General features: G+C 32.8%; 1 protein-coding gene across 1 annotated transcript; it reads right to left on the bottom strand.

Moving 5' to 3' along the window:
* Positions 1 to 8992: 8992 nt before the first annotated feature.
* LOC113760226 (NF-X1-type zinc finger protein NFXL2-like) lies at positions 8993 to 10309 on the bottom strand. Its single transcript, XM_027302788.1, has 2 exons — positions 9179 to 10309; positions 8993 to 9097 (listed from the first exon to the last, which is right to left on the bottom strand). The coding sequence occupies exons 1-2, from the start codon at positions 10307 to 10309 to the stop codon at positions 8999 to 9001; spliced, it is 1230 nt and encodes a 409-aa protein (XP_027158589.1). The 3' UTR covers positions 8993 to 8998.
* Between the last annotated feature and the right edge of the window lie 8304 nt (positions 10310 to 18613).

Genomic DNA, 18613 nt, shown 5'->3' on the forward strand with positions numbered 1-18613 from the left:
ACAATTACTCATGGTGAGTTTTCATATTTTGATAACAGTTTACAACCTTTTCATTTTGAACTTCACAAAATATATTTTTCTCAATATAAGTAACTAAACAATTATTCATCCAAGTGTCTTCCATTCTATTTTATAACCGATTATTCACTATATTCATCATTGAAAAAACCCTTTCTACGGTAGTTATAACAACAGGTAAAATCAAAGACAACTTTAAAAGCATATAAATCAATAAATACACAAAACTCCAGGGGGCACACTTGAAATTACATCAAATTTTTATAGGTATTATAGAAATTTAAGGGGGGCAGTGGGGGCTTATAAACCAATTGATACCATAGTTATTAAACCCAATCCGGGAAGGAACCCGGCGAAGGGGGTGGGTCAACGGGTTACTGGTTCAATCGGTGGGTGAGTGGTTGAACCGGTGGGTCACTAAATATATTTAAATATTATATTTCATAATTTTTTATATAAGATATATGATATAAATTGTAATAAATAATGCCATAGTAAAAGCTCATTTAATTTAATTTGCTATAAAATAATTAATTCATATAAGAATCAATTAAATATAAAGTTATTTAGTAATACACCAAACTTCAAGTGTAAAATTTTATCTATATTTAGTGTAATAATGTAGCTTATTTATGAATTTTAAGTGTAAAAAATTATTAAATTAATATTTGTCTTTGAAATGAATTATGTAATGTGTTATTTTTGAAATTCATTTTATAAATTATAGAGTTTGGAGGGTACTAATTTTTATTAAAAGATTTCAAATAAATTTATTTTAGAGAAAAAAAAGATAGAATTGAAAAAACATATATATATATATTATAATAAAGACCTTTTATTAACAAATTTCGGAGCAGCCTAGTGGTAAGCATACGTTAGTGATTGGTGGAGGTCCAAGGTTTATTGCCTTGACAAAGGCAATAAAATTTTTCCACCAGAACCGGTCCGTGGACAAAACCGGCCGGGTTTCCGGTTTAGCCCGGTCCGACCGCGCGGGCCGTTGACTAGTCAACGGTCCCGTTGCTCAAACGATCCAATTTAAGACTCGGCCCGGCCTAATGGCCGGTTCACCGGTTTGACCGGTTCGACCGCCGGACCGGGCCGGGTTTAATAACTATGATTGATACACAAAACTCTAGGGGTACAGTTGAAACTACATCAAATTTTTATAACTATTATAGAAATTTAAGGGGGCAGTGGGGGCCCGTGCCCCCAGTGCACCTAGTGTAAATCCGACACTGTGTACAAACACACACTCACTTCTTAAACTCTTTAGAAACACATCATAAATAGAATAATATTTTATATTGTTTGTATTGTGAATTTTAGATAATAAATTGTACATTTAAATAGATTAACAAAAAAATTGTTTACTTTATATTTTTTAATACTATTAATTGATTGAAACTTATTTTTGTCACAACTTATTAACACTTTTACTATTCATATCTGCTTTATTGTAAGTTGTAATATTTTATATATTTAAATTATTGAATGTTAGATTATATTATGCTTGAAAATGTAAGTAAAAGACATATAATTTGTTGTATTATAATATTAATGAGGAATTATTAACAATGAAATAAAACAAGTTAGATAAAAGTAAAAGAATGCAATTAGAACAAATGTAAAACTCTATTTTACTTACATGAAATATTAACAAGTAGAAACAAGTAACAACTTAAAAACAATCACAAAAAAAAGGGAGGAAAACAACATACTTTTAAAAGGCAAAATAAATTATTATAGAAGTTGAGTAAGTTTAACTATTATTGTAAAAGTAAAATAAGCATGAGTTTACTTCAAGTTTCTTTTTTCTTTTAAATAAAAATTTAAAAAATTGATTGAAAACATATATATAAGAATTTTGAATACAAATTGGTCAATGAATTATTAATACATGTTCAAATGCAAGTGATTGGGCATATGTGTATTAAATCTTGTATTTATTGTTTTGAATTATTTTTAAATAAGTTGGGTATTAGGTATCAAAATAAAAAATCCAACCCGCCGAATAAATAAGTTAGATTTTTCTTACCCAACCTAATAAAACTCATAACCCAATTGGCCCAAACCATCCTTTTAAAATTAATGAACGATTTGTTGAATTTTGGATTTTTTTGTCAACTCTAAGGGTGTTCATAGAAGGGATAATCAATCTATTTGCAATTTTATTGACCCTAAGCGCAAGTAATAGTTCAACAAAATTGTATTACATACTCTAACCCTATTTAATCGATTAATCGCTCATTGTTTAACTTGTAGAATAACGTTGAATATACAAGACCCTAACAGCAAGTAGCGGTTTAGCAAAATTGTATTGCATACCCTAACCCAATTTAATCGGTTAACTGGTTAACCTATAGAATACGGTCGGATATACATGATAACTTAATCCTCTTGTACTTATAGAAAAAATAGAATTAGAATAACAAAGAAACAATGTGACGACCCGAAAATTCCTTATTTTATTGTATATTACTAGCTTATTTAAATATTTATTCATTCGTTTTCTCCGGATAAATTATTTCAACCCTTTTGGAACCATTTACATGGAACTATGACTTGCGTATATTTTAAAAATGTCCCGTTAATAAATTTAATTTTTGGAAGTTCGTTTAGCGAGATTTAGTGTATACGCGTATGGAGTCAATAATCGATTTGATAGTACAGTGACCTTGGAGATTTGAAAACTCGTGCGTTAGTTTTAAAATAGGTATTTTTTTTATGTTTAAGTACTCAAGTATTAGTTAGTTATACCATCGTTATAAGAATTTCTTAGAAACTTCGCCGTACCGCGCGCAAATCGAAAGTTCGCGTATATCGAGCCGGAGCGGTTAATTGGAGATTTAAGAAACTTATTCTAGACTATTAAGAGTGAATAATTATAATGTTTAAGAAAGTGCATTGGAGGTTTAGTGCACAAGTGAAACAAACCCGAGAGGAATCGGGCACGAAACGCGCGCGAGCGCGCACTATTTCTAGTTGGCTTTTGGAGCACTTTTGGTCACACACTTAAGTTTCTCAAGGAAGCTTCATTATCAGCCAAACACACTCTCTTCTCCCTCTCTAGCAGCCGCCCACCCCCCAAGGAAGAAGAACCAAAAGCTCCTCACTTTCTTGCTTCATTTCTTTATCAAATCACTTCAAAATTTAAACACAACTTGCAAACCACTTGGAGATCAACTTAAGCTAGGCAAGGAGCTTGTTTCTCATGGTTTTCTTGGGCTTAAGGTGATCGAAAATTTCTGCTCTAGCCATCTAAGAAGGTAAATGATGATCAACCTCTTGAATCTTGGTTTATATAAGTTGTATTGCACTTGTGAGTCATAGATTCATATGGGTAAATTCATATGGGTAACTTTATATGGTTGGAAATCTTGTGAGTGGGTTCTAAGAAATCCCACAATGGCTTGATGAACTGATTTGATGAGATTTGATGTTATTTATGTTGGATTAGTGCTTAATCTAGTGAAAATGAGTTGTGTTGTGAAAGAAAACTCAAAGGAAGTGAGATGAGCAAAAGTGACGATTCTGCCCCTGTTTTGCCGTGACCCTTAGTGCACTTTTTTGTGGTTCAATTGACTTGATTTTGATGTAAATATGTTTTGTGGGTTGTGTGGAAAGTTTCCACCAAAAATCATCCAATTTGGTTGGCCAAAAGTTGAGATTTCGAAAATGTAACAAAACTGAAAACGTAACCAGAGCCTCTCTGGCAGTGATTTTGTTTCGGCCATAACTCTTTGCTCCGACATCAAAATTGAGTGTCGTTTATGGCATTAGAAACTAGACACTTCTAGTTTTCCAAGGGTATAAAATTCATGCCCTGATTCCACCTGAGTGAGCCGTACCAACCTTGTAAAATTGCCTGTTCTGTTTCTCGTCTGTACTGGAAGCCCTGTTTTGAGCTGCAACTTGATTCTCAAATATGAGTTAGTTGTGGATAGAATTTTAAAACGATTCCTTCTAATAAATTGTAGCCTTATGAATGTAGTTTTCAACGCTACCAACCACGCTCAATTCCGAGTTGAATTGAGTAAGTTGTGGCTGGATTTCAGAGCTGTCTTTGTGAAAGAAAACCCTAATTCTGGACTGATTTATAGCTAATCTTGATTTGGGAGTTGTTATTTCGAAACTCTTGGTGTTAATTACCTATCAAACACATTTTAAATGTTTCTTATACATTGTCTTCATAATTGGACCATGTTTGGAAAGATTTCATTGGCCAAATGTTTGAGGAAAGGGAGATGAATGCACAAGGCAGTTTTGCCTTTGAAATTCTTGGAAGTTTAATGATTTTGTTAACCGACTCCCCGTGCGAATTTTTTGTATGATATTTGGTAGAGGAATAGCCCTCATATGGTAGGATAATACTACCAAATTTGGTACCATTCCAAGCCTATTTCGATGTTCAACCAAAGTCTTAAAGTTCCCATTTTAAATCTGGAAAACCCTTGGTTGGTGAGAAAATTTCAGTAACTTTGAGCCGCTATATCTTGGTGCTCAAAACTCCGATTCTTGTTCCGCTTATTGTGTTTTAAACTTTGATTGTAACTCTAATTGAGTTCTAAATTTCAGAGGCTAGTTCGCATTGTATAAATTTTGCCGAATTTCCAAACTTTACCAAAAATCAACCCAAAACTGTTTTTGTATTCCAAAACAGCCTCTTGGACCCAAAATTTGAATGTCTTCCATTTGAAATTATAGAAAAGTGCCTTCTAGGAACTTTTAGTACTTTGGAAGTAGTTTCCAACGGTACCAAGTTTTCTAATTTTGGACTTTCAGAGAGTGAGTTATTATTTTTCAAAGAATGCCCTTAAATTCGATAATTCTTGACCATTTTTGTAAAATTTTCGCGCGGGAACATTTTCAAAGAATCCGATCGGATATCCGGCCAATTCTTGGCCGGATTGTGACATGGCTTCTACAGTCCATCTTCGATCGTTCGTTTGAAAAAAATGATTTATACCTACTCGTTTCCGTCCAACGATTTCAAAGATGAAAATTGGATTTTTCTTGTATATTTAAACCCCACTTTTGAGTCTCGATTTATAAGAAATTAAGACTCATTTTCGTGACGTTTTCTTAGATTGTACAAGAGTGCAATCTTCCTTGATAATTAGGGGTTTTAAGTGATAGTGTGTAATAGACAACTATTATTTGTTCAGGTGCTCAAGGAGACTTTCAAGAGGATCTCGAGGGGAACACCTAAAGGCTTGTTTACGCACTTACTCTCCTGTTTCAATTGGTAAGTGTCAAGTGCATGAATATTTGAAAATTATGTGAATTGCTCATTATGAAATGGATGGGTTATAACTGTTGAGTCGAGTGTGTACTTTATCGAATGCGTTCTCAATAAAATGAATTGTAATTGAATTGCCTGAATTGAATTGCATTATATGCTATGGCTGTTTATGTCGTTGGAGTGAATCTCCTCGATCCATAATGGAACTGTATGACTGCCGATTGGAGTGCGCTCATCGGCCTATAACGGTATTTGTCGATTGGACTGAATGTCATCAACCCTTATAATTATAATCGTATAATCGGGTCTCTGAGTGATAGCATGTATCACACCGATTCGAGTGGGAGGTACGTCTCATGTCGGATCAAAACCCTAAATAAATGATCGGTTCTCTGAGCGATAGCATGTACCACACCGATCCGAGTGGGAGGTACCTCTCATGTCGTCTCAAAACCATAAACCATCCTAAGTCAATTGGAGCGATGTCTCATCGACTACTGAGCGATAGTATGTACCACACCAATTTGGGTGGGAGGTACCTCTCATTCGACTCAGAACTATAAGCAAAGCATAAATCGATTGGAGCGATATCTCATCGACCACTGAACGATAGTATGTATCACACCGATTCGGGTGGGAGGTACCTCTCATTCGACTCAGAACCATAAACGTATAATCGACCACTGAGCGATAGTATGTACCACATCGATTCGAGTAGGAGGTACCTCTCATTCGACTCAGAATCATAAATGGAATAAGTAAAGTTCTACGGACTATTGGATTGAACTTTGGCAAAGCAAGTGGAAATGAGCTCCTAAGAGCTCCCGTATCATTCTTGAATGTGTTTTGTGAATATTCGGGAATTGCTTGAATGTTATAGCTTTATCTCTCGTACCAGCTTTATTACTACTTGAATTACCTGCTTGCATGAATTTCTTGGCCTCACGAGCATTCGCTCACCCCGTTAGATTTGTTTTCCTTAACAGGAGCTGAAATGGAAGGAATTTTGGAGAAGCTTACTTGATGGCTCATTTGATTAGAATTTTGAATGTATTTATTTAGACAACTTTTGGAATCTATATATTTTGCGAATGTAAGGTATTTTTGGTAGTTTTTGATGTAAGACTTGAGCGTTTAGTAAGGAATTGACCTTCCTTTATAGTTTCGACTTATAGTATCAATTGGTTATTTTAAGTTTGAATTGAATTTGTACCGAGTCCTGACGAGAGTTGGGTAGGTGTCCCGCGGATACCCTTGGGAGAAGTGGGGGTGTCACAAACAATACAATAATTGTCTAAATTAATAAAAGTGTTTAATCCTACAACTCTAAAAAAAACCACCAACAAAATCAATTAAATATATAGATATGTCTTTTATTATCACTAGACTTTTAGCAATTCAGACAATCTTGCATAGACACACCGATGTGAATTTTTGCACCAGAATCTAGCCACCATGTATATTTAGGTGCCAAAATTAAATTAATCTCAGAACAATCTAAATTTAGAAGCATACATTTCCTAGCACGCCAAGTGTAATAATTGATGCAATGCTTTTTTTTATGCCTTTCACCTTCATAGAAGAAAACAACCGTTCTTTCCCGAATCAACCGATTTCTTTTATTGTTTATTTTGAGGTGATGTACTTGCAACTTCTTTTTTTTTTTTTTTATGTCTCTCACTTTTATTATTAGTGGTTGAAATCAAATGAGTATTCTCTATCTAATCTTGTTTCAACATTTTTTCTTTTTTTACACAGTGTAAGATTAGTTCATTTAGAGATCAAATCTCCTTTTGACAGTTATAACTCACCTTAAATTGGTTAAACTGTGTAGAAAGAGATATCAAAACCAAATGCACTAATAATTCTTTAGCGAGTACTAACTTAAATGCATTTAATTTAGAAACAAGATGAGACATCTTCATGATGTACTCTCTGATATTATCTTTACTACTATATTTCATTAAAATTAGGCGTGTCAAAAGTGTATTTATTTCAGTCTTTTTGTTTTTGACAAATCTTTTTTTCAATATTCTAAAGAAACGTCTTAACAGTAGTTATCATTTCTGACATTGTTTCTCATAATGCTTCTGAAACAACCTTTTTAATGATCATCAAACATAAGTGATTTGATCTCTCCCACTTTTCCTTATCCCTTTTTGTATTAGAGGTACTTTGATCTATAAAAGGTAGAGGAGAATCAGCTTTTAATGCAAGGTCGAGATTCATTATTTTAAAAAATATTAAGAGATTTTCTTTCTAAGACTTGAAGTTTGCGCCATTCAACACAAGAATATTATTGATGTTGGTAGTAATATTTGTAAAATCATTCGCAACTGAACAGAAAATATGAAATAATTAAAACAAGTTCACATAGATCAAAATAATAATAAATTCAAATAATGGTAACCCCATCTCAAGATACCAATATTCCATTAATATTTTATTTTTAGACAAAAATATTAATTTCTAAATGATATCTTAGCGCAGTAATAAACACTGACAATAATATCATGTCAAAAAATAATTTTTTTGGGCAAATTTATAATTCACATGTAAAAAATATAAATAATTATCACGTGTTTATTATCATAAGTACTCATGCAATCTTGTTAAATATTGACCTTTCTTTTAATCGATCAATATTCACAAAATTACAAGTATCTAACTAGTTATATTTTAGAACAAATTAATTTTCACAATAGAGAGCACTTCGGTGGCATATTATTTCAATTAATTTATTATAAAATATATATATTTATACTAATATTCAAATTTAAAATTACATAAATTATACAAAAATTTTGATCAAAGTCAACTTTGATCAATTCTGGTCAAAACCTGATCAAACCAATTAAACTAGTCAAATATGGTCAAACCAATCAATTGTGATCAAGCATGATCAAATCAGTCAAACCAATTAAATAGATCGAGACTTATTGGACTAAAAGTCCATATCCATAACTTGATCCAAATTTAGCATTCCAGTAAAAAATTTTCTTGAAATTCATAAATGCCTTATAAGATTATATATTTAGTGGGCCAACCTTATGAATTTTGTAAGGCTTAAATGTCTCTTTTAATTTTATTAGAGTTCACTCAAACTAAAGAAAGTCTAATTTTCTTAACATAAATATATGCATATTTATTCTTAAAAAAAAAAAAAAAAGAACAAGTCAATGAATCCAATTGTCAACAAATTGAGCTATAAAGGCCCATATCGAAGACCAATCACTTTGTATAAGGTTTTGTCTTAACCTTGGTTACACATAGAAAGTTAGCCAATGAAAGTATCATAGTAAATAATTTTTTTTCTTTTTTTTCGGAGACAAATAAACCTAATCTATCCTACACTAAGAGGAAGGGGGCGGACCTAAGGAGGTCCAGGGATAATTCGGTGGGGACTGAACCACCACCGGATCAGACGGGTGCACAGCACACCCGCCTGAATTTTTTTTTGGAAACAAGCCACTTAAATGTGGCATTTTTGGTGGGAGGCAAGGTTTGATCCCTGCCTCCCACCCCACCAACTAGGTGGTGGCCACTGAACCAATTGCCCAGTGGTTAAGTATCATAGTAAATAGAGTGAATGGCCCAAAAGGTCATTAAACTATTAAAAATGGCACCCTCCGGTCACTAAACTTTTTTTGTGGCCGAAAAGGTCACTAAACTCGCAAAAACTCTCCAGCGAAGTCATTTTACCGAATTTCAGCGGTTTCTCATCCGGTAACAGGGTCAATATGGAGTGGAGGAATATAGTAAAGGGGCAAAAATGTCAAACAAAATATGGTCAACCTTTTTCCTTCGTTGAATCTTGATAACAAGGAATCTGCTCTAAAATCAATTTACCAATCTCAATCCCAACTTCGTTGATAAAAGAATTTATCTCATTTTACCAATCACTTTAAGAATTACCTGTTTCCTTGCGCTTCCACACCTGCAGGACTTGGTTACAACTGTCCTGCAAGTCTCAATGCAAGGCCCGCGATGACATCTTTCTGGGCACCTATGGAATCCACAGCTCAACAGCTTATCACAAGTTGCTCCACAGAGAGGCACAGCAACATCACAAGCCATCCCTTCATACACTCTCTTTCCACAAGGACAAGTCCTCTTCCCCTGGAGTGGACACTCACCACAATTACCTTTATGACACCCTCTCTCACAAACATGCCTCCCACAGCCAAGCAACTTCTGGCATGGATTTTCACACCTAAAAATCCTCTCACAACACTCTCTTTCCAGCTCCACCTTCCCGCATTGGCACTTATAAACCCCTTTTTTGCGACACATCGGACAGTCACAATCATGGCAAATTTCACCACACCTATGGCTTCCACAAGCTAATGTCTTTCTACAAACGCCTTTACAAGAAAAATCCTTAAACCCGCAACGTCTCACGTCCTCTTTAGCCCCACAATAACACTTGGTTTTAACCAATTTCGGGCACGAGGGGCAGGGCCCTGGGTGACACAACAACAAGCATTCGTGCCCACAATTGTATGTCAACGGCCTACCACAGATTTCTCCACAAGAATGAGGTAAAATCCAGGGATCATGAGGTGGGTTTTCGAGTTTTCCACAAAAATAATAGTAATACTTGGGGGTCTGCGATTTGGGATACTCGATCCGGCATTTGGGGCAATGCCAGCGGAGGGTGTCATCGTTAAGAGTGGCGGCGCGTGAGGCAGCCCGTGCAGCTGCAAGATTTGAGGATTGGTGGGCCCAGGATTGGATACAGAGGAGGTGGAAGACTGCGAAGCAGCGGGAGGAGCAGGACCAGGTGGGATCGGTGGGTTTGATCCGTTCAAGGCATATGAGGCATGAGAGAGCCCCAGAGCGAGAGGAAGTAAGGAACGATTGGATCTTTATCAGGTCTTGATGTTGAGGGGAGGATTGGTGACCGGTGAGTTCGAGGTAGGATTTAAAGATGGTGGAGGAGAGGTCAGTGTGTTGGTGCTGGCGGGAACTGGTGCCGGAGTCGGAATCTGAGTCAGAGGACGGTGGAGAAAGTGGCGGTAGGAGGGTAGTGTTGGAGGTCGCCATTACGGGCCTTCCTGCGGAAATAAGGGTTTGGGATTGAGACAATCTATGGCTTCACCTATTCCAATAATCTTTCGGACATTTTTGTCCCTTTACTATATTCCTCCACTCCATATTGACCCTGTTACCGGATGAGGAACCGCTGAAATTCGGTAAAATGACTTCGCTGGAGAGTTTTTGCGAGTTTAGTGACCTTTTCGGCCACAAAAAAAGTTTAGTGACCAGAGGGTGCCATTTTTAATAGTTTAGTGACCTTTTGGGCCATTCACTCTAGTAAATAATGAATCTGTACAACCAACTAAAATTTGGTTACGGTGGACCCACTAGATTCATGTGTAACCAATACAATGAATCGTGAGGCGTGATTGGACGGAATACATTGGAATCTCAATTCATGCCTATTGACTATGAACAGAAACACAATTCATGCTACCAGTGGCGGAGCCAGAAAAAATTCTCTGGGGGGCAAAAGTAACATTAAAATTTTTTATCTACTCTTTTTCTAGTTTTTTAAACAAAAAAAATATTCCCAAACAAGTTAAAATGAAAAGTTTTTTTTTAACTTATTTCAAATGGAACTGTGTGACCCACATATCATTTTAGAATAGTAGTTCATGAACCAACATAAAAGATCACATAATTCTTTCACTTCCTTCATAAAAAAACTTCGAGGGCACACTTGAAATTATATCAAAATTTTATGGATACTGTAGAAATTTAAGGGGGAGCAATGGAGGCCATACCCCCAGTGCCCCAACCTTAAATCCATCACTGCATGCTACCAGCCACGATGCATACAAAACCAAAGTTGATTGAGTTCTTTATTAAGAAACTCAAAAACTATGAATCTAATCGTGATGTAAACAAAACCAAAATTAATCGCAGTTCTTTATTAAAAAAATTTGAAAACTATGAATTACTAAATCCAAACTATTTTCCAATAATCAACAATAACTTATTCTGATACCACTTGTTAGAGGTTGTTTATATCAACTTTTGATGAAAATCATCACCTATTAAATTCATAATATTTATAGTAATTATTGAGAAATAAATTAACAACAAAATTATGAAAATGTATCTAGATTTATGTTGACTAACTGGTACTTGAATCTTTGAGATTTTTTGGATAGCCTTCCAGGACTCCACATATTCATTAATCTCTTCAAATAGCCTTTTAATTTCTCTGTAATATCTTTCTTGACAATGGGATATCAGGAAATAGCTATTTTGTAGTACAAAATACGACAATAAGAATATGTGTGATCCGAAAATCATAACCCTATTTATAGATAACTTTCCTGTGATCTTTTGGATTCCTATTTCAACCCATCATAGAAATAGAAAATTACCCTCAAATCTTTACACATTAAAGGACCACATCCTATTAGATACATTAAAATTCAAACTATAATTAATCACTTTAATTGGATTTAATCTTATTTGACAATCTGCAACATATAATTATTCACATATAAGTTTAACGTTGGATTAAGAATCCAACATAATTTTTTTTTTTCCGTTTACCTCTTTACACATTCTTTCCATTCCAAATGCCAGGTATAGAATTCAAATATAGAATCTGGTACTGGAAAGAATTCTAAAAATCCTTCCCTTACCACATAAAGTAATAGTCAACACGCTTGATTAGAATTATTTGTCTTTTGAATATTGTAAGATACGATAGGCAATGCACTATTGCACAATAAGATTTACATGTTTTAAAGGACTATTAAAAGTAAGATAAAATTTTAGTGAACTTGAATCTGATCCTTTGGTTATGATTATGGTTCCGATTCCAATTGAACAAACTGCCGGACTAGTTTCGATTGATTCCAATTCAAATATGAATCGTGGCCATCTCTAGCCCCACCCCACTACTCCGATAAGTGCCTCAATCTTGCCTCGCTTTCCTATTTATTTGATTATATATATATATATATATATACACACAATAGTTATAATGGATATCTTAATATTTTTTGAATTTTTGAAATAAAATTCTAAAATCATTTTAATCTTGTGAATTTGTTTCTCTATATTTGATTTTATAAAAAAATCTAATGTAATTGTCATTGTTTTTGTATATAAACAACATGTTGTATGTCAAAAAAATAAAGGAAAAATTGTTCAAAATGTCCTTCACATTTTGTAAAATGACTTTTTTAGTCCTTCACTTTTAAAAGTGTACTTTTACGTCGCTTACAAATTTACATTGGTCAAATTTGGTTCTTATTTAAGTTTTCGACTAGTTTTTTGTCAGAATCTACCACATGCCTTATACGTGATCATTTTTTAAAGACAAAATTGTCAAATCAAAAGTTACATAATCCGATCCATAGTCCCTTGCATTTTATAAAATGAATTTTTTGATCCCTCACATTTCACAAAATGAATTGTTTCATCTTTCACATTTTACAAAATAAATTTTTTCATCCATCATATTTTACAAAATAAATTTTTTCATCCCTCATTGATCATGTGTACGAATAACTTTTTTTTAAACTAATGTATATATCTATTTAATTTCACTTGAACAATACGAATGGCATGTAGTATATCTCTATTTTATTTCACCTGTTCTGGTGAAATTAAAATAGATATATATAGAGGTTTAAAAAATTTGTTAGTTTTTTACTCATGTTCATTCCTTTTACTCAAAAATTGAAAACAAAAAAGACATTTAATTCTAAACATTATCAAGTATTTATATCAAATTAAATTTGAACAGAAAAAGTAAATAAAGGAAAATTATGACAAAAAGAAGTAAGTAATTGACACTTTCAAATATTAAGATAATCATAAGGCAAGAAATTAAACTGTTGGTCTTAAAGGTAACAAGTAAAAATTTCAGATTTAAACTGCAATTTGTTAGCATGACTATAGAATTTGAATTAACACCGATTAATTAGATGATCTTATTACACAACTCAATAAATGAACTATTACCAAAATAGAAAAGGCTACAAATTTGAATAGATTCACATGGTGAAATCAAATATATACATATGGGTTTAAAACAAAATTGTTAGATTTAAACTTATGTATATATCTATTGAATAGTATATGTACAACTACAATTAGTTTGTTTAGGTGAAATCAAATAGAGATATATTACATGCTATTCGTACTATTTAGGTAAAATCAAATAGATATATACATGAATTTAAAAAAAAAAAACTATTCGTACACTTGGTCAATGAGAGATGAAAAAATTCATTTTGTGAAATGTGAGGGACGAAAAAATTTATTTTATGAAATGTAAGGGACGAAACAATTCATTTTGTGAAATGTAAGGGACTATAGATGGATTATGTAAATTGTGATTTAGCAATTTTACTCCTAAAAAATGATCACCTGCAAGGCATGTGATAAATTCTGACAAAAAACTAGTTGGAAACCTAGGTAGGGACCAAATTTGATCAACGTGAATTTGTAAAATGACGTAAAATTAAAATTTTAAAAGTGAGGGACGAAAAAAATTATTTTATAAAATGTGAAAAACATTTTGAACGATTTTTCCAAAAATAAACTAACATAACAAAGTTATCATTTAACCACAATAAATCAACAAGAAAGATTATATTATTTTACTACAAGCAAACATCATATCATTCATTTAATGTTACATAGATATAGAAAAAAATATCGATCCGTCCTCATCCTTACCCTTCATTTTTCTCTGTTTTACCGTCCATGACTACCTTACCCCATTATCATCTGTACTCAAAAGATGGTTAGTTTGCACATTAAAATCATTTTTCTGTTCATAAAAGCCATACTGTTAAACCATAAACACCTTTTAGTGCATGACTTAGCTAATTAATTCGTGTGATCCACCAAAAACGACTTGGTGGTTGTTTACTGCCAATTTACTTATGCATTTGTTTGTTTACTAATAAAATCAATTACCGTAAAGTTACCAAACACTTTATGGATTTTTCAATCAAACTCATTACTATTCCTCAATTATGATAGCAATTGTGAAATTTGAATGTGTGACTATAGTACCTTTCTAGCACGACAACAGCAATTTCAATAGTCGATAAAGATTTAATCTAGTGATTAAAGTTGAAATTTCAGAAATCAGATGTTTTGAGTTCAAATTCTCTTATTCTCTCCCGCTTTCTAAGTCCCGCCCCTTCCCTAATATATATATATGTAACTTAATCAAATTTCTTAACCATGTTGAGGTTTGACTTTTGAGGTCAAAAGGCCTAATTTTCAAACAGCAGCCGGTGTCTCGTAAGAAATTTTCAAACTGAATTGAAATTCATTAACGAAAAGTCAAAGTTGAATTGGAAACTGAATAATGTCAGGTAGAATTAGTCAATTAATAGAATAGTAGTTGGAAACAGGAAGTAGAACACCTCTTCTTTCTTCTTTTTTTTTGGGTCATTTTCTTTTGTTCATTTTTGGGTTTTCATATGCATTTTCAAGTGCTTTGATAAATAGTTTGGTAATGCGTTCATAATTTTTAGCGTTCAAAAAAAAAAATCATAATTTGGAATAGCAATTTGGTGGTGGTTTTCTGTAATTGACTTTTCTATTTTATCGGGTATGTCAACTAATTATTAGTCTCTTGCTATGGAAGAGTTCCCAGTGTCCTTACATTTTTCTTTTCTCTTTTTGTTTTTCTTCTTAAACATTTTGTTATCATTCATAAAATAGCAAATTATACGAGATGGTTTTCATAACTTTTCTATCACATATGAAAATCATATGAAGTATGCCAATTGCTTGATTTATTCATAATAAAGAATTAAATTTCTTGACATACTTATACGTTATTTGAAAACGAGAAAATAAATTTAAGAAAGTAAAATTCTTAGGCTCCTTTGGATATATTTACGACAATTGCAGAAGTTATTAAATAAGACTTGCGGACGATTTTTATACCCCTTTCATACTGTCTAAAATACTCTGCCTTTCATTGTCAATCATTGACCAAACCTAGCACAAAGAAGTACGCCACAACTGCTTTTGAGTCTTTGACTAGCCTTCCATGCAACTTATACCTTATGACCAATAATTAGAGCAATATTTTTTTTAAAATATGTTTCCAAAAGCAAAATTAATTAGAGCGATTTATGAGCTAATTTTCTGTGTGAGTGTGTGTGTGTGTGTTTTTTTTTTAAACTTTTGACGTAGTTAAGGACGTTACCAGAAAATTTATACTAAGGGGACAAATTTCGTACATATAAACTTTGTATAAAACTTTTTAAAATATTTTTGAGGGTTCAAAAATTTTAATTTATAAAGGAGATTCTGAAAATTGGCAGATTTTTAAGGGGGAAAATCATGAGGCTACATGATGGTGCTTTAGCTAAGAAAGAGAACTAACCAAACTTCACATGACAGGGGAGAAAGAATTATGATGTTAGGTGCAGAGTCATTTTTCTTCTTTCTCTTTCTTCTTCCAATGGCAATATGATCCACAGCTATGGCCTTATTTGACAAGTGAATTTTTCAGCTATTTGTCTAAATTTTTACTGTAGAATTTATATCCCATAGTAATTGTATAGACATGCCTTAATGTCTACAAATTAATGCCCAAGCCTCTTTTATTCTCTACAAAAATATTTGAGGATCATTGTTGGTCTTTGTGATTATGCCTTGAACTAGAATACTTGCACAAGATAAATGTGATGCAATTTCAAGTTTCAATTGCTTTGAGAAGAAGAAAGTTGACTTACATATGTACACAAAGTAAAATTAAGTATGATACATTGTACCTGCTGTGCCGCTTTTGGTCACTAAACTTTTTTATTAGTCAAAAATGTCACTGAACTAGTAAATCTGTACCATTTAGATATCTCCATCTATTTATGCCGTTAGAAGTGACCTAAACAATACAAATTTACTGATTCAGTGACATTTTTGACTAATAAAAAGGTTTAGTGACCAAAAACGGCACATTGCAATAGTTTAGTGATATTTTGTGCAATTTGCTCTATTGTTTTCATCTAATTTGAGCATGTAGTTGACTTTCAATTTAAGATGGTGTATATAAGTAGCATGGTAGTACAATTTATCTTGTCCAAATTACTGAACTATTTATATTGTGCTTATGACCTATTTTAACTAGTAGAGACATTGATCAAACGACTGTGAGATTCCTAATTTAACTTTCAAATCCTCTTTCTTTCTACCTTCCTCCTCTCCTTTATAAAGCTTCGAGTCTTCCGTTGGAAAAAATTAAAAAAACAAAAAATCCATACTAGTGGAACGTTCCAAGGAGCGTAGTCAGAATCCAATACAAGTGGACAACTAATGCAATTGCAAAGTAAGACCATTGTATGTGCTCAAGTGTGCATTATAAAATTACTATCACTTGAGGCATGTTAAGGTCGTGTCGTGTGCTTAAACTTAGGAAAGTAGGGTGTACTCATTTACCATAAGAAAACTATCAAATCAAAATAAAATTTTCCTTCTGTACTTTTTTGGCCTTGGAAGATATGGTTAATAACGGAGGTAGTATGTGTTTGTGGTAAATTTTGAGAGGTAAAAATCTTATTACAAAAAGTGACAAAAATTGTTAACACCATAAGGGGATTGATGCTTTATTACATGATGATACAGATATACTTTTTTTTTTCCATCAACTTATGTCATGAATTTATTGTATATCCTATTATTTATGCTTGCTAATTAATTGTTGAACATGTGGTCATTAAATCTGTTTAGACGACTTGTACATTCAAATTTTGAATCCACATAAAAGTAGCAATTACTTTTTAGTTAACAATGACCATAAAATTGAATGAATTTGTTCATCTATGCTTATTACTTGATGATCCAGTCATTGTCATACTTAAGCCTCTTATCTAAATACTTTGTATTTCACTCGAGAATATGTACCCTTTAAGGGCATTTTCTACAAATAGTTTCTTGAGTGTACTTAATCTAAAATGGAAGCTGTTACGTGGTATTTCGGGCACTTTCCTATAAGGCGAAACTTCATCTCGGATTTCTAATTTACGGAAATCCCAAAAGGGAAGAAATTTTCCTATATTAGTATTAGCATGATGTACGATTTGCTTGTTCTCAAAGCAACTAAGCTACCTTTAAGCAAGAGTTTTTATGTTTAAACATGGTGATGAGATATGACTAGTTTCTTACATCAAACATGTTACCTTTAAGTATAGGTGGCAAATCAACCCATTTAATTAAATTTATCCATACCTGCCTATGAATAGATGGGTATGGGTATCTTAAGTTTTTGCATATGTGTATAAATTAGAGGTGTCAAAATAGGTGATTTGGGAGGGTTTGAGTTGGGTAAAATGGGTGATGGGTATAAATGAGTCAACCCATTTATACCCATCTAAATGGGTATAAATGGGTTGACTCACTTATACCCATTACCCATTTTACTCAACTCAAACCCGCCCAAGTCACCCATTTTGACACCTCTACCTTTAAGGAAGAGGTTTTAATATTATATGATAAAAGACAAACTAAACTTCGCCTTGTTTGGCAGTCAAGTTTTTTGTCAAGTTTGTTTGCTACAAGTTTTTTAAAAACTTTAGCTACAGTAACCTCAAAAAACTTCTCAAAGTTTTTAAACTATACACTTCAAAATATTAAAAAAAAATACAATTTAAAATTTTTTAAAAAAACTTCTACAGTAAGTTACAGTAAAGTTTTAGACGAACATCCAAAAAACTCACTTGCCAAACGGAAGTATTTTGGGTCTGTTTGGATTGTGAATTATTAGAGATATTTTTTACTGTAGCACTTTTTGTGATGTGATGTATGTGAGATAAAAAGGTAATTGGGAAGGTAAAAAGGTGTATTGGAAATTGAATTGGAACCAGAATCGGCGATTTAGAACCCTTTTAAATCGTCCAAAAAATATTTGCTACCTAAATTTATTTGGCTAGTTTAGAGTTCAATATTTATAAGCAGCACCTAATACTAGTAATTCGAATTCTAACCCAACAACTCATTGTCCTATTTTTTTAGTAAGTCTATGCCACATGATTAGTCGAAGTCTAAGACCAATCTAATCTAATCAAGAATGAGATATTTTTCATAAAATTTGCATCATTTTTTTCTTTTTCCTTGCATATGATAATATAATACATTTCTTATATATATATATATATATTTTACATTCATTGTCATATTTTCACAGAATCAATTTTAAAAAAATAAGTATTTAAGAATAAATAAAAAAACTGAAATTGTAATCTAAAGAAACCGAAATCAGAACCGAAATAAAATCGTTCAAGAATCGTAACCACAACTGTCTTTTAAGGGTTAGTCCAAGTTTCACTTTAAAAAGAAATGGAATTATCGGTC

The sequence above is a fragment of the Coffea eugenioides genome, chromosome 2 (assembly GCF_003713205.1).
Source record: "Coffea eugenioides isolate CCC68of chromosome 2, Ceug_1.0, whole genome shotgun sequence".
Classification (NCBI taxonomy): Eukaryota; Viridiplantae; Streptophyta; class Magnoliopsida; order Gentianales; family Rubiaceae; genus Coffea; species Coffea eugenioides.

Bases quoted from the DNA above. Each gene is read 5' to 3' on its own strand.
- LOC113760226 (XM_027302788.1), bottom strand. From the start codon at position 10,309: ATGGCGACCTCCAACACTACCCTCCTACCGCCACTTTCTCCACCGTCC. The intron at 9,098-9,178 runs GTAATTCTTAAA...AATTGATTTTAG, and splicing joins GTGGAAGCGCAAGGAAACAG to AGCAGATTCCTTGTTATCAA.